General features: G+C 45.6%; 2 protein-coding genes across 6 annotated transcripts in view; both read right to left on the reverse strand.

Annotated features, from left to right (window-relative positions):
• Nucleotides 1-1,769, reverse strand: part of LOC139555120 (protein PALS2-like) — a 74,018-nt gene extending 72,249 nt beyond the window's left edge. For 4 of the 5 annotated variants that reach the window (XM_071368629.1, XM_071368625.1, XM_071368628.1 and 1 more), the window contains exon 1: nt 1,660-1,769. The gene's annotated coding sequence lies outside the window, so the exon portion shown is untranslated. The remainder of the gene's footprint in view (nt 1-1,659) is intronic. The other variant, XM_071368627.1, reaches the window with a different exon arrangement.
• Nucleotides 1,770-4,017: 2,248 nt separating this feature from the next.
• Nucleotides 4,018-7,126, reverse strand: LOC139555122 (pro-neuropeptide Y-like). The gene is made up of 4 exons (XM_071368633.1): nt 6,574-7,126; nt 5,952-6,139; nt 4,563-4,652; nt 4,018-4,325 (listed from the first exon to the last, which is right to left on the reverse strand). The coding sequence occupies exons 2-4, from the start codon at nt 6,137-6,139 to the stop codon at nt 4,301-4,303; spliced, it is 303 nt and encodes a 100-aa protein (XP_071224734.1). The 5' UTR covers nt 6,574-7,126; the 3' UTR covers nt 4,018-4,300.
• Nucleotides 7,127-22,311: the final 15,185 nt, after the last annotated feature.

The following is a 22,311-nucleotide window of genomic DNA, read 5'->3' on the forward strand; positions in this document are numbered from 1 at the left end:
AAATATATTTTGATTTGTTTAACACTTTTTTGGTTACTACATGATTCCATGTGTGTTATTTCATAGTTTTGATGTCTTCACTATTATTCTACAATGTAGAAAATAGTAAAAATAAAGAAAAACCCTGGAATGAGTAGTGGTGTCCGAATGTTTGACTGGTACTGTATTTATAAAAGAGAGAGAGAGAGAGAGAGATCCACACTATGAGGTTGGAATAATACTGTGAAAATGTAAAAAAATTATGATAATGCCCTTTTAGTGTTGGAGCTGTTTGAAATGACTGCCTTATATTTCAGCCTGTTCTAAAGGTTTGAATTTTGACATGACCTGGCAGTAAATTAGTTAATAGACCAATAAGAAAGAGCATTCCAAACCTCTCTGGCAATAACAGCTAGTTTTCAGTTTTCCCCTCCCCACAAAATTCTTGCTTGGGAAATTGGCCTTTGCTAAGAAGCTATGTTACTTCTTGACCATTTTAATTGAAAATAATTACAGTAAGGTACTTAATTGTTACCCTGAAATTATTTTATATTGATATAAAAAACAGCTGCATTGGACCTTTAAGATGGACTGATTGCAACCCTCATCCCCCAGTATGTTGCTTATTTACAGGGGTGACCCCCAATCACCTCCACCTCAAGGACCAGACCAGACAGAAAAATACCCAAATAGCCAAGTATAAAACCAGCCTAGTGACACCATGACCCAAAAATTACAATTGCTTACATGCAAAAGGTTCATTCACCTAAACCTTTTTATAGTCAATGATATTCTCAAATTCAGATGGTCATCTAAGTAGTGACAGACAGGATTCTACACTCCACTCAGACAAATCTGAGAGGGAAAATCAATAGGATGGGTCTACTGCCCTCTGCCTCGGGCCAGACTCTGCCATGCCAAGGCTATACCCGACCCAACCCACATCCATTCACGAGCTCAGCACAAATAAACAATGCCTGATTGTTGTGGTCAACAAACAAACAAACAACCGTGGTTTGTCTCATTCCCTGCCTGGCACGGACATGTATAGCCTATCTAATCGTTGTACGCTACGCTCCTCTTCTCAATACAGCTCATTTTCTCTGCTGGTGTGGTGCGGGATTTTATAATGGGATAGTGGGACTGCCTGCCACTTCCTCGCGCGCGCACGTCCTATCAGCAGCACGAGAAATACACGCACAGATCCAGTTACCGCACATAGAAATAGATCGATATCCGGGAAATAACGACTGGGCCTACAAGTGGTCCACATCCGTGCCAAATTATCGGGTCGTTTTTGCTGTCAATTGTTCGCGATTACGGTGATCTCGTCACACACGTGCGGCCATTTTTGTTACCCATCCAGGGCATTGTAGCCGGCAAATTTGAAGAGTATTATTATATAGCCTTTCACATAGTCAAGATACCGCGGAGAAAAGGCATAGAATAAGCACTCAAAGCATGAGCAAGGCAATCACATTGGACGAGCGGTAAGCCATTCCCAATAAATATCCTACAGACACACACACACACACTAGGGAAGCACATAGGCACGTAAGGAAGTCCAGCCCTAAATCCATCTTTGAGACCAAAAAGTCCGCTTTTCCTTCCACATAAAGTTTCTCTCCAGAATGAACTTTAATCGCCCATTCTAAACCATGTCTCCGGGTAGTGACTTACCGGTAATTGTGTATGTAAGTTAGCAGTGATCCTCTTTGGCTGTCCCGGTTGGAAATTCAAACCCCCTTAGCTGTCGTGGTCCCACAGCTAACTCTCCGTGAATACACAATGTCAATCAAAACATTAGACCGCGCCCCTACTGGTGACGTGCGTCGGAGATGGACGAATCATCGTCGAAGTCCATCCACCACATCCAACGATGGATAGATACAGTGCAACCATTCAGAATGTGAACGATTTTAGAATTGAATGTTAAACATTGTGATTGTTTCATTCCCAACACTTCAGTCATGGGAATAGATGTAATAGCCTTGCCTATCAGTCTTCATGTGTGAAGTAGGCTGTGGAATAGGCTACAATGTTATGTACTGTGGACCATTACAGTAGTAGACAATGAGTTGAGTTGAGTTGATGGAATTAAATTGGGTGGGAATTATAAAATTGGATTAACTAGAAATTAGAGGACATGATTAGGAATTTGGTTTCTATGCACCATTTGAGACTAGCTGTAGTAATAGCCTGTAGTAATAGCATGCAGTAATAGCCTGCAGTAATAGCCTGTAGTAATAGCTTGCAGTAATAGCCTGTAGTAATAGCCTGCAGTAATAGCATGCAGTAATAGCCTGCAGTAATAGCCTGTAGTAATAGCTTGCAGTAATAGCCTGCAGTAATAGCATGTAGTAATAGCTTGCAGTAATAACCTGTAGTAATAGCCTGTAGTAATAACCTGTAGTAATAGCTTGCAGTAATAGCCTGCAGTAATAGCATGTAGTAATAACCTGTAGTAGTAGCTTGCAGTAATAACCTGCAGTAATAGCCTGTAGTAATAGCATGTAGTAATAGCTTGCAGTAATAACTTGTAGTAATAACCTGCAGTAATAGCCTGTAGTAATAGCTTGCAGTAATAACCTGCAGTAATAGCCTGTAGTAATAGCTTGCAGTAATAACCTGCAGTAATAGCCTGTAGTAATAACCTGTAGTAATAGCTTGCAGTAATAACCTGCAGTAATAGCCTGTAGTAATAGCTTGCAGTAATAACCTGCAGTAATAGCCTGTAGTAATAGCTTGCAGTAATAACCTGCAGTAATAGCCTGTAGTAATAACTTGCAGTAATAGCCTGCAGTAATAGCCTGTAGTAATAGCCTGCAGTAATAGCCTGTAGTAATAGTCTGTAGTAATAGTCTGCAGTAATAACCTGTAGTAATAGCCTGCAGTAATAGCCTGTAGTAATAGCCTGCAGTAATAGCTTGCAGTAATAGCCTGTAGTAATAGCTGGCAGTAATAGCTTGCAGTAATAGCCTGTAGTAATAGCCTGCAGTAATAGCCTGTAGTAATAGCCTGCAGTAATAGCCTGTAGTAATAACCTGCAGTAATAGCCTGCAGTGCTGAATGTACATTGTGTACCAAATATGACAGGCTAGAATCACAAAAGGTCCTATTGCCCTATTTCTTATTAGACATTAATTTGCACTTGCACTGAGATTTCCAGATAGGTGGGCTAGTTTTAGTTCAGAATTCACCATAACAAAAATAATATCAGTCAGAAATATTCAGTCATCAAAATTCATAAAATTTTGAATGACATCTTCTCTGCTTTCTCCTCTATTTCCCTCACCTCTTTTATCTGTCTCAAATATTTATAGATTCCCCTCCAATAGCAGTCTACTCATCCTACACTTGTTGGTATGACAATAATTCGATGTTGACTTGTTGGGTAATATGACAAAGTGTTACCAACACAGGAGGTTGGTGGCACCTTAATTGGGGAGGATGAGCTCGTGGTAATGGCTGGAGCGGAATAAGTTGAATGCTATCAAATACATCAAACATATGGTTTCCATGTGTTTGATGCCATTCCATTCACTCCGTTCCAGCCTTTTTTATGAGCCGTCCTCCCCTCAGCAGCCTCCACTGGTTACCATGGTTATTCCATTCCAATGAACAATTCATTACAAATGTCCCAATTATAGAATAATATTTCGTATACCTTTTTTCATCAACACTATGTGAGAGAGGCTTTAGGCTTTCTACAGGGAAGCTGCCTGGCTGGCTAGTAGCTACTCTGACTTCAGGCCAGGTTACACCTTCACGTCGTGTTCAATGCAATAAAACATATCAACCACAAGAGTGTGCCCTTAGCCACCAAATTGCAAATTGTCCAGAAAAGAGTTGAGTACAAACTGGTTTCTAATACCTCTCCAGGGATTGCAAAGATGTGTATTGTGAGTGTCCGCATGCACATCCTTTAAAGACGTACTACCTCTTCAGTATAATGTAGAAAGCCAGGAGGAACCTTCATTTCCTCTCTTGGCTCAACACTCATTTGAAATAAGTTTATAATAACAGCAAAGAAGTAGATCCGTTATATAATGAATTTTTAATTGCACAGTTTTACCATACACTCAATAATTCTCTCCCCTGACTTACCAATGTACCGGTGACTTAAATAAGACTCTGTACATATGCAGTTAGTTATCTGGCACAGGAGTAGCCTCTGGATGGAGGATGGGGTAGAGGGGGATGGTAGGGTGCTAGCTGTGGATGTTAGGATGGGGCATCGGCCATGGTGAGGTGGCCGTGTTGTTGAGGTCAGTATATCGTCGTGGCGATGGTAGGGTGCTGGGCGGGGACAGTGACACGGTTACCACAACGACGGTTCATCATATCTGCGGAGGAACAAATCAAATAACAATTATGTGCAAACTGCCATTAGACCAGAGGAACAGATCCATTCAAATAGTGTTTTGTTAAGAACGTCAATATCTAGGCACATGCATGCAATGCACTGCTATAAACAGTGGATCACTCACACATATCTGCCTACACTTTACTCGCTACAAAACATTCGTTACTCACAGATGTACACACACACATCCGTGTGCACACACACACAGCGACGGTACCTGGACTGTGGGAGCGTATCTGTGCTCTCCTTTAGCAGCAGTTCTGAGATCAGTGAATCCAGTGTGTCAGGGCTGGACCTCTTCCCATACCTGAGAGAGAGTGCGAGAGCGAAAGAAAGAAAAAGAGAGATAAAGAAAGAGAGAGAGAGAGAGAGAGAGAGAGAGAAAGAGAAAGCGAGAGAGACAAAGATGTCATGAGAGTGAAACAGGAGATGGTGAGACAGGAATTTCATACTTCTCATTGACTAAACTTCAGGAACTAGACCTTCTGTGCTACCCACATGAGATAACTGACCCTACTATAAATGTTGTAGAGCCAATATGAATGTAAGTCTGGTTATTGAGACCTGTCCTTAGAGCCCTTCTGTATAACAATAAATTATTGTTTTGTTGGTTGTCAACTGTGCTCTTCTAATGGAATTTGTAATGACCCTTTCCCACTCTTAACGTCAACACTCTAACAGAAGAAACACATTCAAATACAAGCTGAAACTGTTAATGATTGTAGCCTCTGAAGCTAAGCAGGGTTCTTCCTGGTCGGTCCCTGGATGCCAGAACAGATGCTGCTGGAAGTGGTTTTGGAGGGCCAGTAAGAGGCACTCTTTCCCCTGGTAAAAATAAATACAAATATAACTATTCCCTTGGTTGTTGCTGTAAATGAGAATGTGTTCTCTGTCAACTTACCTGGTAATAAATAAGTAAAAGAAAAGTAATTTCACACTGAGATTTGTGAATAGAGTGTGACTGAACGAGGGTGAATAGCCTTATATGTGGTATGACGCTAATTAAGCATCAGTGGGGTACTGCTATGGAATTACAGATGGTGTTTCATCTAGACAACACACAGCATACTTAACAACAAGTTTGCCCTGGTTTAATGTGACTCTTCTTTATTGTTTTAGTCTCCTTCTTTATTATTTTAGTCTCCTGAATTCATGATTGGATTAGTTGGTATTTGGACTAGAGCAAGAAATAACACCATTATTAGACATACAAACCAGCTACACATGGGTTCATTCACTTTAAAAGGGTCCCACATATTCAGACCCCAAGATGGTTAGTTATTGAGTTTCTAAGTTTTAGATGTACAGTAGTCTGATATATAGTTTGATATTAATCATTTGATTACTTCACTTCCATGTTTTTGCTGTTTCTTTAAAGTGCTCATTTGTAGACCTACAGCGCTTTCAGGTTTGGGCTGTAATTTGTTTGTATGAAAGGCGCTAACAAATACGTTAATAATCACAGTATCATTATGTTGTTTTTTATGAATTAGACCTATGGCTTACTCATAAAAGAATATCTAAGGATATTCACAAACAAAACGTTCAGCCTTATAATTTCTTCATTTAGAACACCAGTTTGTCACACCCGGGCTAAAGCACTCACCTCTGCCTTGTAATGAGGTTGATGTAATGTCTGAGAGCGGAGTAATACTTGGCAAGTTCCTCCGCCGGCGCCTCTTCGCCGGGGAGTTCAGGTTTGACCGGGTAACCTTCCGCGAGCGTCCCGATGCATATAAAGGTCCAGACGAGGAGAGTCAGTGCGCCCAGCCAGGTACCCAAGTTAGGATGCATCTTTAACATTGACGAATCAAAAGAGAAAAATATCAGAAAACTACTTTGCACCATATTAACCATTTCATTGTCAAGGCTCTGAATTGCTAAGGCTATGAAATCTTATAAAATGTATACCAGGGAAAAACTTGAGAACTTGAAAAGTCAGAAGTTAAGTATGTTTCCTACCTGTTGTCGTCATTAACCGAAGGATACCTTATACTGATATGTTTTTGTTGTTTAAAATGTAATTTATATTTATTTGACTTCCTCGGATAAACATTTTTTAAATGTCAGTTTCAGTGAAGGCAGTGAAATTGGTTCATTAAAGCTTTATAGAAAACCCTTTAAAACCTATAGGCCTACGTATAGAAAGGTTAGACATTAAGGTTACAAAAAGTATCCTAAACTAATCTTGTTTAAAGAATGCCTATAGATGTAATAGAAGTACTTACATTGAGTTGAGGGTTTAAAGGATGGTTTAGATAGAAGTTGTCCTCAGGCGTTTTCTGCTCCTGTGCGTTCTGGAGGGTACCCACTCATGGGCGCGATTTATATAACGCGCAGTGCAAGGATGGGCAGGGCGAGTGAAAAAAGTCTCCAAATCCCCATTCCGGAAAGGTGCACGGACAGACACGTCACTGTAAGCTGTCATCGCCCATTTTAAATAATATTTATGATTGCTTGATAAAAATCACAATAGCAGTGGAAATTAAATGTAATTTTTTCTCTCTCTCAAACAATACATTTCACTCTGGAGTGGAATAAACTGGGCTGAAGCGACATGGCACAGATCCAAGACCAATTTATAACGTGATGATTAGGATGACTGGGAGTTTGATGACAGGACACTGAGATGTGCACCCTCAACAAGAGAGGGAACTCATTGAAATATAAATTCAATTATCATTTACTTTTGAGTTGTTTTAGAGATCTTTCATCTGATCTCATGAAAAGTTTTTATTTTTTTCCCTTCTGGGTTGTCAATATCGACAGAATTGTCTCACTTTGCGACATGTGTTTATTGTTTCTAAAACCTCCATTAAATGCAGCACGCACTCACACACCCAGCTATACATATCTTTTATTTCCCGCATCTCTTGTTTGTCCTCCTCTCTTTTATGTTTTACTGACAATCAAATGGGTATTCTTTCTGTCACCCGCATTCCCAAAAATACATGTGATAGGAATTGATTGGATATCATTAGCTTCCTATCTTTCTTTCCTTCAGGTTTCTTTGTTTAAAAAAAAAAGTTGTTCAGAGTTTTTTTCTGAATGTGTTTTCATGCTACTGTAAAAAAAAGTATTATAGAGTGCCTTCGGAAAGTATTCAGACCCCTTGACGTTTTCCACAATTTGTTACGTTACAGCCTTATTCTAAAATTGATTTAAAAAATGTTTCACTCATCAATCTACACACAATACCCCATAATGACAAAACAAAAACTGGTTTTTAGAAATGTTTGATCTTTTTTTTTTTGTATAAAAATTTTAATATCACATTTGCATACAGTACCAGTCAAAAGTTTGGACACAAATCACCTACTCATTCAAGGGTTTTTCTTTATTTTTTACCATTGTAGAATAAACTGAAGACATGAAAATTATGGAATCATGTAGTAACCAAACAAATGATAGTCCCACTAAGCACAAACCAGATGGGATGATATATCGCTGCAGAATGCTGTGGTAGCCATGCTGGTTAACTTCTCTGCGCTACGGATACCGAATACGGGTTCACTTTCCTAAACAACCGCTGAATTGCAGGGCGCCAAATGCATAAATATTACTAAAAATATTTATAATCATGCAATCACAAGTGAAATATACCAAAACACAGCTTAGCTTGTTGTTAATCCACCTATCGTGTCAGATTTTGAAAATGTATTTTACAGCGAAAGAAATCCAAGCTTTTGTGAGTGTAGCTTTCAATGCTACAACAGCTAGCCCCAAATTAGCATGGTCACGAAAGTCAGAAAAGCAATAAAATTAATCGCTTACCTTTGATAATCTTCGGGTGTTTCCACTCACGAGACTCCCAGTTACACAACAAATCTTCTTTTTGTTCGATAAATATTACTTTTATCACAAAAAAACGCCATTTGGGTTGCGCGTTATGATGAGAAAACTACAGCCTCGTTCCGGTCCTGAAAGAAAGATGAAAATTTCCAAACGTATCAGATTAAAAAATATTACAAAAAATATTTATAATCATGCAATCACAAGTGAAATATACCAAAACACACCTTAGCTTGTTGTTAATCCACCTATCGTGTCAGATTTTGAAAATATATTTTACAGCGAAAGAAATCCAAGCTTTTGTGAGTGTAGCTTTCAATGCTACAACAGCTTAGCCTTATATTAGCTTGGTTAGCTTGGTCACGAAAGTAAGAAAAGCAATAAAATTAATCGCTTACCTTTGATAATCTTCGGGTGTTTCCACTCACGAGACTCCCAGTTACACAACAAATCTTCTTTTTGTTCGATAAATATTACTTTTATCACAAACAAACGCCATTTGGGTTGCGCATTATTTTGAGAAAACAAAAGCCGTGTTCCGTTCGACAAATCCCAAAAAGTATCCGAAATGGTCATAGAAACATTTCAAATGTTTTTTATAATCAATCCTCAGGTTGTCTTTAACAAACATAATCGATAATATTTCAACCGGAGCATAACCTATTCTTTAAGAGACAAAAGGAAAATGGTGAGGTCCTCCCGCACGCGCAGGAAATATTCCGAGGACACTTTTTTTGTTCATTTTTCTAAATAAAAGCCTGAAACTATGTCTAATGCCTGGTCACAGCCTGAGGAAGCCATTGGAAAAGGAATCTGGTTGATACCCCTTTAAATGGAGGTTAGACGGGCCAGGAAACACAGATTATTATTTTTTTAATCACTTCCGGGTTACTTTTTCTCAGGTTTTCGTTTGCAGAATAAGTATTATTTTTCTCACAGACAATATTTTGACAGTTTTGGAAACTTTGGAGTGTTTTCTATCCTAATCTGTAAATTATATGCATATTCTACGATCTGGGCCAGAGAAAATGTCCGTTTACTTTGGGCATATTATTATTTATTTTTATTAAAAAATCTGACCCCTAGCGCTAAGAAGTTAAGGGTGGCTTGAATTCTAAATAAATCACAGACAGTGTCACCAGCAAAGCAGCCCCACACCATCACACCTCCTCCTCCATGCTTCACAGTGGTAACCACACATGCAGAGATAATCCGTTCACCTACTATGCGTCTCACAAAGACACGGCAGTTAGACTCAGTCCTGTAACGGGTGTCTAGATCTTCCTCCTCCTCGGACGAGGAGAGGAGAGAAGGATCGGAGGACCAAAATGCAGCGGGTTGTGAATACATAATGATTTATTAAAGCAAACGACGAAACACGAAAACAAACACTTGGAAGGATTACAAAATAACAAAAAACGAACGTAGACTGACCTAAACCATGAGAACTTACATATAACACGAAGAACGTAGGAACAGGTACAGACTATAACAAACGAACGAACAAACGCTACAGTCCCGTGTGGTGCGCAGACACAGACACGGAAGACAACCACCCACGACAAACAATGTGACAACACCTACCTTAATATGATTCTCAATCAGAGGAGATGAAAACCACCTGCCTCTAATTGAGAACCATATTAGGTACCCATTAACCAACATAGAAACAGAAAACATAGACTGCCCACCCAAACTCACGTCCTGACCAACTAACACATACAAAAACTAACAGAAAACAGGTCAGGAACGTGACATAACCCCCCCCCCCTTAAGGTGCGAACTCCGGGCGCACCAGCACAAAGTCTAGGGGAGGGTCAGGGTGGGCATCTGACCACGGTGGTGGCTCAGGCTCTGGGCGAGGTCCCCACCCCACCATAGTCAATCCCAGCTTACGTCTCTCCCTCAGAATGACCACCCTCTTACTCCACCCACCTAATATACCGGGTAACATCAAAATAAGGGACAGCTCCGGGACAAGGTAGCTCAGGACAGATAGGTAGGTCAGGATAGAGAGGTAGCTCAGGATAGAGAGGTAGCTCGGGATAGAGAGGTAGCTCAGGATAGAGGGGCAACTCCGGACTGAAGGGCAGCTCCGGACAGAGAGACAGCTCTGGACTGAGGGGCAGTTCTGGATACATGGCAGCTCTGGGCTGAGGGACAGCTCATGGTTGGCTGACGGCTCTGGACGCTCATGGCTAGCTGCCGGCTCTGGACGCTCATGGCTAGCTGACGGCTCTGGACGCTCATGGCTGGCTGACGGCTCTGGACGCTCATGGCTCGCTGACGGCTCTGGACGCTCATGGCTCGCTGACGGCTCTGGCTGCTCATGGCTGGCTGACGGCTCTAGACGCTCATGGCTGGCTGACGGCTCTGGACGCTCATGGCTCGCTGACGGCTCTAGACGCTCATGGCTGGCTGACGGCTCTGGACGCTCATGGCTCACTGGCGGCTCTAGCAGATCCAGTCTGGTTGGCGGCTCTGGCAGATCCTGTCTGGTTGGCGGCTCTGGCAGATCCTGTCTGGTTGGCGGCTCTGGCAGATCCTGTCTGGTTGGCGGCTCTGGCAGATCCTGTCTGGTTGGCGGCTCTGGCAGATCCTGTCTGACGAATGGCTCTAGCGGCTCCTGACTGACTATCGGCTCTGACGGCTCGGGACAGACGGGCGGCTCTAATGGCTCGGGACAGACGGATGGCTCAGATGGCGCTGGGGAGACGGATGGCTCAGATGGCGCTGGGGAGACGGATGGCTCAGATGGCGCTGGGGAGACGGATGGCTCAGATGGCGCTGGGGAGACGGATGGCTCAGATGGCGCTGGGGAGACGGATGGCTCTGGCCGGATAAGGCGCACTGTAGACCTGGTGCGTGGTGCCGGAACTGGAGGCACCGGGCTAAGGACACGCACCTTCATGCTAGTGCGGGGAGCAGGGACAGGGCACACTGGACTCTCAAAGCGTACTATTTGCCTGGTGCGTGGTACCAGCACTGGTGGCACCGGGCTGAGGGCACGCACATCAGGACGAGTACGGGGAGAAGGAACAGTGTGTACAGGGCTCTGGAGACGCACAGGTGGCTTAGTGCGTGGTGCCGGAACTGGAGGCACTGGGCTGGAGACACGCACCATAGGAAGAGTGCGTGGAGGAGGAACAGGGCTCTGAAAACGCACTGGAAGCCTGGTGCGTGGTGTAGGCACTGGTGGTACTAGGCTGGGGCGAGGAGGTAGCGCCGGAAATACCGGACCGTGCAGGCGTACTGGCTCCCTTGAGCATTGAGCCTGCCCAACCTTACCTGGTTGAATGCTCCCCGTCGCCCGCCCAGTGCGGGGAGGTGGAATAACCCGCACCGGGCTATGTAGGCGAACCGGGGACACCATGCGTAAGGCTGGTGCCATATAAGCCGGCCCAAGGAGACGCACTGGTGGCCAGATATGTAGAGCCGGCTTCATGGCACTTGGCTCAATGCTCAATCTAGCCCTACCAGTGCGGGGAGGTGGAATAACCCGCACCGGACTATGCACACGTACAGGAGACACCGTGCGCTCTACTGCGTAACACGGTGTCTGCCCGTACTCCCGCTCTCCACGGTTAGCCTGAGAAATGGGCGCAGGTCTCCTACCTGCCCTTGGCCCACTACCTCTTAGCCCCCCCCCAATAATTTTTTGGGGTTTCTTCACGGGCTTCCGTGCTAGCCGTGTACCTTCATAAATCCGGTCTCTCTCTCCCGTTGCCTCCGCTCTCCTAATCGCCTCCAGCTGTTCCCATGGAAGGCGATCTCTTCCAGCTCGGATCTCCTCCCATGTGTAGCAACCTTTTCCATTTAACACGTCCTCCCATGTCCACTGCTCGAACTCACGCTGCTTGGTTCTGGATTGGTGGGTGGTTCTGTAACGGGTGTCTAGATCTTCCTCCTCCTCGGACGAGGAGAGGAGAGAAGGATCGGAGGACCAAAATGCAGCGGGTTGTGAATACATAATGATTTATTAAAGCAAACGACGAAACACGAAAACAAACACTTGGAAGGATTACAAAATAACAAAAAACGAACGTAGACTGACCTAAACCATGAGAACTTACATATAACACGAAGAACGTAGGAACAGGTACAGACTATAACAAACGAACGAACAAACGCTACAGTCCCGTGTGGTGCGCAGACACAGACACGGACGACCCACGACCCACGACAAACAATGTGACAACACCTACCTTAATATGATTCTCAATCAGAGGAGATGAAAACCACCTGACTCTAATTGAGAACCATATTAGGTACCCATTAACCAACATAGAAACAGAAAACATAGACTGCCCACCCAAACTCACGTCCTGACCAACTAACACATACAAAAACTAACAGAAAACAGGTCAGGAACGTGACAAGTCCAAAGGACAGATTTCCACCAGTCTAATGTCCATTGCTCATGTTCTTGGCCCAAGCAATTATTTTCTTCCTATTGGTGTCCTTTAGTAGTGGTTTCTTTGCGGTAATTCCTCTGAACAGTTGATGTTGAGATGTGTCTGTTACTTGAACTCTGTGAAGCACAAATTAACTTTTAACAAGGCACACCTGTTAATTGAAATGCATGAAGCTGGTTGAGAGAATGCCAAGAGTGTGCAAAGCTGTCATCAAGGCAAAGGGTGGCTGCTTTGAAGAATCTCAAATATAAAATATATTTTGATTTGTTTAACACTATTTTGGTTACTACATTCTTCTATATGTGTTATTTCATAGTTTTGATGTCTTCACTATAATTCTACAATGTAGAAAAGAGTAAAAATAAAGAAAACCCTTCCATGAGTAGGTGTGTCCAAACTTTTGACTGGAATTATTCAGACCCTTTACTCAGTTCTTTGTTGATGCACCTTTGGCAGTGATTACAGCCTCAATTCTTCTTGGGTATGACGCTACAAGCTTGGCACACCTGTATTTGGGGAGTTTCTCCCATTCTTCTCTGCAGATTTTCTCAAGCTCGGTCAGGTTGGATGGGGAGCGTCACTGCACAGCTATTTTCACGTCTCTCCAGAGATGTTAGATCAGATTCAAGTCCGGGCTCTGGCTGGGCCATTCAAGGACATTCAGAGACTTGTCCCGAAGCCATTCTTGCATTGTCTTTGTCACGACTTCCGCCGAAGTTGGTCCCTCTCCTTGTTCGGGCGGCGTTCGGCGGTCGAAGTCACCGACCTTCTAGCCATCGCTGAGCCTCTTTTCATTTTCCATTGGTTTTGTCTTGTCTTCCAGCACACCTGGTTACAATTCCATCAATTACATGTTGTGTATTTAACCCTCTGTTCCCCCCCATGTCCTTGTCCGTAATTGTTTCTTGTAGTGCTTGTGCACGGTATGCTGGTATTACCGGGTTTTGTTTAACCCATTTATTGTATTGTTCTGTTGACGGTGGTTTATGGATATTAAACGACACCGTTGTAAATCAGTTTTTGCTCTCCTTACGCCTGACTTCTCTGCCACCAGTACGCACCTCACTACAGTCTTGGCTTTGTGCTTTGGGTCATTGTCCTGTTGGAAGGTGAACCTTCGCCCCAGTCTGAGGTCCTGAGCACTCTGGAGAAGGTTTTCATCAAGGAACTCTCTTTACAACCTCCGGAGGCTGAAGAAATTTGCTCGACGGGCTTTCCAGCTAAGAAATTTGGCTTGTCACATAAAAACCTCACACACGTTTACAGATGCACAATTGAGAGCATCCTGTCGGGCTGTATCACCAACTGCAACTGCACCACCCACAACCACAGGGCTCTCCAGAGGGTGGTGCGGTCTGCACAACGTATCACCGGGGGCAAACTACCTGCCCTCCAGGACACCTATAGCACCCAATGTCACAGGATGGCCAAAAATATCATCAACGACAACAACCACTCGAGTCACTGCCTGTTCACCCCGCTACCATCCAGAAGGCGAGGTCAGTACAGATGCATCAAAGCTGGGACAGAGAGACTGAAAAACAGCTTCTATCTCAAGGCCATCAGACTGTTAAATAGCCATCACTAGCACAGAGAGGCTGCTGCCTACATACAGACTTGAAATCATTAGCCACTTTAACCTCTCTGGTACAAGTGGGATGGTAGCGTCCCACCTCGACAACAGCCAGTGAAATTGCAGGGTGCCACATTCAAAACAACAGAAATCCCATAATTAAAATTCCTCAAACATACAAGTATTATCCACCATTTTAAAGATAAACTTCTTGTAAATCCAACCATAGTGTCCGATTTCAAAAAGGCTTTACTGCGAAAGCACACCATGCGATTATGTTAGGTCAGCACCTAGTCACAGAACCATACAGCCATTTTTCCAGCCAAAGATAGTAGTCACAAAAAGCAGAAAGAGATAAAATGAATCACTAACCTTTGATGATCTTCATCAGATGGCACTGATAGGACTTCATGTTACACAATACATGTATGTTTTGTTCGATAAAGTGAATATTTATATCCAAAAATCTCAGTTTACATTGGCGCGTTATGGTCAGAAATGCATTGTCTCAAACAAACATCCGGTGAAGGTGCAGAGAGCCACATCAAATTACAGAAATACTCATCATAAACATTGATAAACAATACAAGTGTTATTCATGGAAATAAAGATAAACTTCTCCTTAATGCAACCGCTGTGTCAGATTTCAAAAACGCTTTACGGCGAAAGCACACTTTGCGATTATGTTAGGTGGCACCTAGCCACAGAAACCCATACAGCCATTTTCCAGCCAAGGAGAGTGTCACAAAAGTCAGAAATAGCATTAAAATGAATCACTTACCTTTGATGATCTTCATCTGGTGGCACTCCCAGGTCTCCATGTTAAACAATAAATGTTTGTTTTGTTCGATAATGTCCCTCTTTATGACCAAATACCTCCTTTTTGTTCATGCGTTTTGTCCAGTAATCCAGTAATAAAAGGCGCGTGTACTAATTCCAGGCGAAAAGTTTTTAAAAAGTACAATAAAAGTTAGTAGAAACATGCCAAACGATGTTTAAAATCAATCCTCCGGTTGTTTTTGTCATAAATAATAAATAATATTTCAACCGGACAAAAGCTTCGTCAATAGGAAAGGAGAAACAAGAAAGGCGCGTTCCCGATCAGGGTGCATGGCTGATGAATGGAAATTTCCACTGGCCACTGATTGACAGTGTTGTATCTCCCTAATTCTTCAGAGTAAAAGCCTGAAACAATGCCTAAAGACTGGCCACTTGTAGAGGAAAACACGGAGTTCATGAACTGGGTCCTAAGTCTCTGTATGGTGGATAGGCTTACAATGGAAAAACAGCCTTTCAAAATAATAGTACTTCCTGGTTGGATTTTCCACGGGTTTTCGCCTGCCATATCAGTTCTGTTATACTCACAGACATTATTTTAACAGTTTTGGAAACTTTAGAGTGTTTTCTATCCAAATCCACTAATTATATGTATATCCTATCTTCTGGGCCTTAGTAGCAGGCAGTTTAATTTGGGCACGCTTTTCATCCAAAATTCCGAATGCTGCTCCCTACCCTAATGAAGTTAATAAATGGAACTCTAGTCACTTTAATAATGGCACTTTAATAATGTTTACATAGTGTGGTGTACAGCAGGTCAGCCACCAAGGGGAGACTCGTCGAGGCCTGGTGACAGACACAGTCTACATCACGAGGCGATGGCTCCCTCTGCTGGACATGCCAGGTCTCGACGGGCTCTCCAGCCAGGACTAATTGGGGCTGATTGTGGTTGGTGAGTAATCAAGGGCTGATTGCTCACCAGCTGGACGAGTCCCTTAAAGCTGCCAGAAGGGCAGCAATCGGGAGAAGGGACTGGGGGAAGAAAGGTTGCTCCCGTATAGTTGGGGGCGGTTCCAGAGATAAAAGGAGGGAGCTCAGTATTTGTTCCCCACAGGATACAGCAAGACCCGGAGCCCAGAAGACGGTATCCCGGAGAGGGTCTCATGGGGTAGACCTATTCTTTTCTTTTGGTTTGTTATTCAAATAAACACCCTTGAAACAGAGATAATACTACACTGTCCGTGTTTGATCTGTGTAAACGTTTTGACCAAACCCCCTGGTCTGCAACAAGTGGTGGAGAATGCGAGCATTCTGATAACGTGGTCAGATCAGGGTTGACGTTTACGCAGCATCAGCATGGACGAGTTGATAGCTCAGTTCGTCCGGGCCCAACAAGCACAACAGGTGGTTCAGGAACGAACACTGGACTCAAACGGGAGATACTCAGCTGCTATGGGTACAGCCTGGCCCATCGGGCTCAACTGTTCCACAACTGGAGGTTCGTAGCCGACGCATCCCCCCGAGCCCAGATGAGTGACCCACTGCGCGTCACCAGGGCATGGCTCCTAACCGATGTATCCACCCTCTCCATCCTAGACAAAGTGGTACTGGATCGCTTCTTACGGGCGCTACCCCACGACATGAAGAGGGCAGCGAGTCTATGCTCGCCCCAGACCTTGTAGAGCCTCCTGGAAGCAGTGGAGACACATCAGAATCAGCCCTGCTGAGTGGGAGCCGGCCCGAGTCGGGGACCCGTTCGAGGGGACCGAAGGACAGCCCCCCTGCTGTGTACCCCGAACCGACAGTCGGCAGGGCCAAAGGACCGGAAACCCGTGGAGAGACGGCTGGGGTAGGGCCGACCCACCGCTGACGATCCCAGGTAGATGGAGACCAAAGGAGGTGTTTTGAGTGTGGCGCCTGGGGACACATTGCCTGGAATTGCCAGCCTCGAGAGGAGTCGATGCCATCAGCAAGCTCCGGAGGCGAGGTGGGTCACGCAGTGAACTACATCACCTCCGGTTGGGCGCACCACGAATCAACTGCACCCATGGTCCCGGTGAAGGTTGAAGACACGACACGGAAGCTCTATTAGACTCCGGAAGTATGGTTACGCTCGTAACCACGAGCCTGCTGAACCAGGGGACCGAACGTGGTAGGGAGATGTCTATTTCCTGTGTTCACTGTGACACAAAGCGGTATCCCACCGTATGGGCCAACATCGTTACGCCACAAGGGAACTGCCAGATGATGGTGGGTGCCGTACCAGAGTTGCCGGTACCTCTCCTAGTGGGACGAGATTGTCCGCTGTTTGCGGCCCTGTGGAGGCATGAGCTGAGGAAAAAGGCCATCGCCTGTGCGGCCCGGAAGCAAACGGTTGACCAACCAGTATCTACGGGTCCGGAGTCTGAGTCAGAGGGGGCGCCGGAACCCGAACCCCCTGGGGAACCACTGGAGGAGGAGCCCAGCCTCCCCCTCCTCGATTTCGAGGGGCCAGTTGAGACACCCGCTGGGGGCCAACTGAGGGGACAATTCGGGACTTCCCAGTGGGAGGATGCGAACTTGAAAGCCGCCGCAGCCCAAGTGATAGCGGTCGATGGACAGCTACTTCCGGGGGTGAGTGACTGGCGATACCCCCATTTCCAAATCAAGAATAACCTTTTGCATCAGGTGTCGCGCAAACAGGGGGAGCTTCGAGAGGTATTGTTTCTGCCCTGACGCTACGTGGGAACCGTTCTTCAGCTGGCTCAAACCCACCTGTTGGGGGTGCACCTGGGAATGGAGAAGACCCGGGAATGGATCGCTGAGTGTCAAATCACTGCCCAAAAGCACACTTCCGAAACCCATTGGTCCCCCTACCGATCATCGGGGTGCCCTTTGAATGCATCGCCATGGACATAGTGGGACTCCTGGTAAAAACAGCACGAGGACACCAGTACATCCTGGTAATAGTAGATTATGCCACCCAGTATCCCGACGCCATTACCCTACGGGTGGCGGTATCCAAGGGAATCGCCGGGAGCTGTTCCACCTCTTTAGCCGGGGGCACATCCCGAACGAGATCCTGACAGACCAAGGTACTGAGTTTATGTCCCGCCTAATGAAAGATTTGTGTGCTCTCCTGCAGATCAAGCAGGTCCGGACCTCCGTCTTTCACCCGCAGACGGATGGGCTCGTCGAGCAGTTCAATAAAATGCTCAAACAAATGCTGCGGAAGGTCATCGAGCAGGAGGGGAAGAACTGGGACCAGCTACTACCCCACCTAATGTTCTCAATCAGAGAAGTACCTCAGTCCACTGGTTTTTCCCCTTTCGAACTCCTCTACGGCAGGAGGCCACGCGGCCTACTGGACTTCACCAAGGAGGTGTGGGAAGCCCAACGACCCCCTTACGCAGCGTGGTAGAGCACGTGGAGACGATGAGGGAGCGGATGACAACCATATGGCCAGTGGTAAGGGAACATAAGGAGAAGGCCCAACGCGCCCAAGCCCAGGTCTACAAATCGGGGAACCCAGCCCCGAGAAATCCAGGTGGGAGACAAGGTGTTGGTCTTAATCCCCACGGCTGAAAGTAAGTTCCTGGCAACATGGCACGGGCCATATGAGGTGATAGAGAAGCTGGGACCCGTCAATTACCACGTACGGCAGCCGGGGATACGGAAACCCCAACAGATTTACCACGTGAACCTGTTGAAGAAATGGCACGAGAGGACAGCCTTGGCCGTGTTATGGTCAGGACGCCAATGCTACCAGTGGTGGTCCCGAGCAATGAGGACCTCGACCCGGCCCAGAAGCAAGCGCTCAGGGAGCTCGTCGATTGGGAACACGGCGGTGTTCTCCGAGAAGCCGGGCCGCACGAACCTCATTGAACACCACATCCGTACCCGGCCCGGGGAAACGGTACAAAAGAGGCCATATCGGATTCCGGAGGCCCGAAGGAAGGCCATGAAGCAGGAAGTGGAGGCTATGCTGAGGATGGGGGTCGTTGAAGAGTCCCACAGTGCATGGTGCAGCCCCATCGTGTTGGTGCTCAAACCGAACGGTAGCCTGCGCTTCTGTAATGATTTCCGGGGTGTGAACGACATCAGCTTTTTCGACGCCTACCCCATGCCAAGGGTGGACGAGCTCATCGACCGATTGGGAAAGGCCCGGTACATCAGCACCCTTGACCTGACCAAAGGATATTGGCAGATACCGTTGGCAGCCGGAGAAGATGGCGTTTTTGAATTATATCAGTACCGGGTGCTCCCATTCAGTCTCCACAGAGCCCCGCCAACATTCCAGCGCCTGATGGACAAAGTACTTTGACCCCACCAGCAGTACGCAGCAGCCTATTTGGATGATATCATCATCCACAGCCAAGGTTGGGAAGAGCACCTGACGCGCATCCAGGCGGTGCTGAACGCGCTCAGGCAAGCCGGGTTGACAGCGAACCCTAAGAAATGCAAACTAGGATTCGAGGAGGTGGAGTATCTGGGGTATTTGATCGGATGGGGGAACGTCAAGCCCCAGGATAGGAAGGTTCATGTGATACGTGACTGGCCCGTTCCACGCACCAAGACAGGTCAAGTCCTTCCTGGGACTGGCAGGATACTATAGCCAATTTATCCCAAACTTTGCGGCTATAGCCACCCCCCTCACCAATCTAACCAGGGCCCGCCTCCCGAAAACAGTGAAATGGACGGGCAAGACAGAAGCGGCTTTCAGGCGCCTGAAGGAAGCGCTGTACTCCCATCTGATTCTCGTAAAGCCCGATTTCCAGGTGCCAATGTTGGTCCAGACGGATGCATGTGACACGGGACTAGGGGCCGTTCTGTCCCTGATACACGGTGGGAAGGAGCACCCCATCATGTACATAAGCCGAAAGCACTCTATTGTTGAGAAAGAGTGTCTAGCGGTGAAGTGGGACACTCTCGCTAGACACTCTCAAGTATTACCTGTTAGTTACCCACTTCACCCTGGTCACTGACCATGCTCCCCTGGTCTGGATGGCCAGGGGAAGGGACACAAACGATCGGGTCACCAGGTGGTTCTTGTCCCTTCAACGCTTCTCTTTTTCTGTTGTGCACAGGTCAGGGGCGAAGCATGGATGCCCTATCGAGAAGGGAGACATACGTCGCACTGATGACAGCCCCCTCCCCGAAAGAGCTAAGGGGGGGGAGGGGGGTGGCGTACAGCAGATCTGCCACCAAGGGGGAGACTCGTCGAGGCCTGGTGACAGACGGAGTCTACATCACGAGGCGATGGCTCCCTCTGCTGGACATGCAGGCCTCGACGGGCTCTCCGGCCAGGATTAATTGGGGCTGATTGTGGTTGGTGAGTAATTAGGGGCTGATTGCTCACCAGCTGGACGAGTCCCATAAAGCTGTTGGGAACGGTTCCAGAGATAAAAGGAGGGAGCTCAGTTTAGTTTTTGTTCCCCACAGGATACAGCAAGACCCGGAGCCCAGAAGACGGTATCCCGGAGAGGGTCTCATGCGGGAGACCTATTCTTTTCTTTTGGTTTGTTATTCAAATAAACACCCTTGAAACCGAGCTAATCCTACTCTGTCCGTGTCTGATCTGTGTAAACGTTTTGACCAAACCCCCTGGTCTGCCACAATATCTTGCATTACTCATCTCATATGTATATACTGTATTCTATACTATCTATTGCATCTTAGCCTATGCCGCTCTGACATTGCTCATCGATATATTTATTATTCTTATTCCATTCCTTTACTTAGATTTGTGTGTATTAGGTATTTGTTGTGGAATTGTTTGATATTACTTATAATTTAGCACTGTCGGAACTAGAAGTACAAGCATTTCGCTACACTCGCAATAACATCTGCTAACCATGTGTATGTGAACAATAAAATTTGATTAGATTTTTCTTTGCTCCTTCCATCTTTCCCTCAATCCTGACTAGTTTCCCAGTCCCTGCCGCTGAAAAACATGGTCTGAGAGTCTTTAGGTGACTTTTGGCAAACTCCAAGCGGGCTGTCGTGCCTTTTACTGAAGAGTGGCGTCCGTATGGCCATTCTACCATAAAGGCCTGATTGGTGGAGTGCTGCAGCTAAAGGTTGTCCTTCTGGAAGGTTCTCCCATCTCCACAGAGGAACTCTGGAGCTCTGTCACAGTGACCATCGGGTTCTTGGTCACCTCCCTGACCAAGGCCTTTCTTCCCCGATTGCTCAGTTTGGCCGGGCAGCCAGCTCTAGGAAGAGTCTTGGTGGTTCCAAACTTCTTCCATTTAAGAATGATGGAGCCCACTATGCTCTTGGGGAGCTTCAATGCTGCAGACATTTTTTTGTACCTTTCCCCAGATCTGTGCCTTGACACAATCCTGTCTCGGAGCTCTACGGACAATTCCTTCGACCTCATGGCTTGGTTTTTGCTCTGACGTGTACTGTCAACAGTGGGACCTTATATAGACAGGTGTGTGCCTTTTCAAATCATGTCCAATCAATTGAATTTACCACAGGTGCACTCCAATCAAGTTGTAGAAACATCTCAAAGCTGATCAATGGAAACAGGATGCACCTGAGGTAAACTTCAGGTCTCATAGCAAAGGGTCTGAATAGTTACGTAAAGAAAGTATTTATGTTTTTAGTTTAGAAAACATTTGCAAAAATTTCCAACAACCCGTTTTCGCTTTGTCATGATGGGGTTTTGTGTGTAAATTGCAGAGATTTTTTTTATTTAATACATTTTAGAATAAAGCTGTAACGTAACAAAATGTGGAAAAAATCTACGGGTCTGAATACTTTCCAAAGGCACTGTATATATACACATACTGAACAAAAATATAAAAGCAACAATTTCAAAGATTTTACTGAGTTACAGTTCATAACTAAATCAGTCAATTCAAATAAATGAATTACCCTTAATCTATGGATTTCACAACTGGGAATACAGATATGAATCTGTTAGTCACTGATACCTTAAAAAAAAAGTAGGGGCGTGGATCAGAAAACCAGTCAGTATCTAGTGTGACCACCATTTGCCTCATGCAGCGCGACACATCTCCTTCGCATAGAGTTGATCAGGCTGTTGACTGTGGTCTGTGGATTGTTGTCCCATTCCTTTTCAATGGCTGTGTGAAGTTGCTGTATATTGGTCGGGTAACTGGAACCCACTGTCGTACACGTCGATCCAGAGCATCCCAAACATACTAAATGGGTGACATGTCTGGTAGGCAGGCCTTGGAAGAGCTGGGACATTTTCAGCTTCCAGGAATTGTGTGCAGATTCTTGCGACATGGGGCCATGCATTATCATGCTGAAACATGAGGTGATGGCGGCGGATGAATGGCACGACAATGGGCTTCAGGATCTCGTCACGGTATTACTGTGCATTCAAATTGCCATCGATAAAATGCAATTGAGTTTGTTGTGAATAGCTTATGTCTGCCCATACCATAACCCCACCG

The sequence above is a fragment of the Salvelinus alpinus genome, chromosome 26 (assembly GCF_045679555.1).
Source record: "Salvelinus alpinus chromosome 26, SLU_Salpinus.1, whole genome shotgun sequence".
Lineage (NCBI taxonomy): Eukaryota > Metazoa > Chordata > Actinopteri > Salmoniformes > Salmonidae > Salvelinus > Salvelinus alpinus.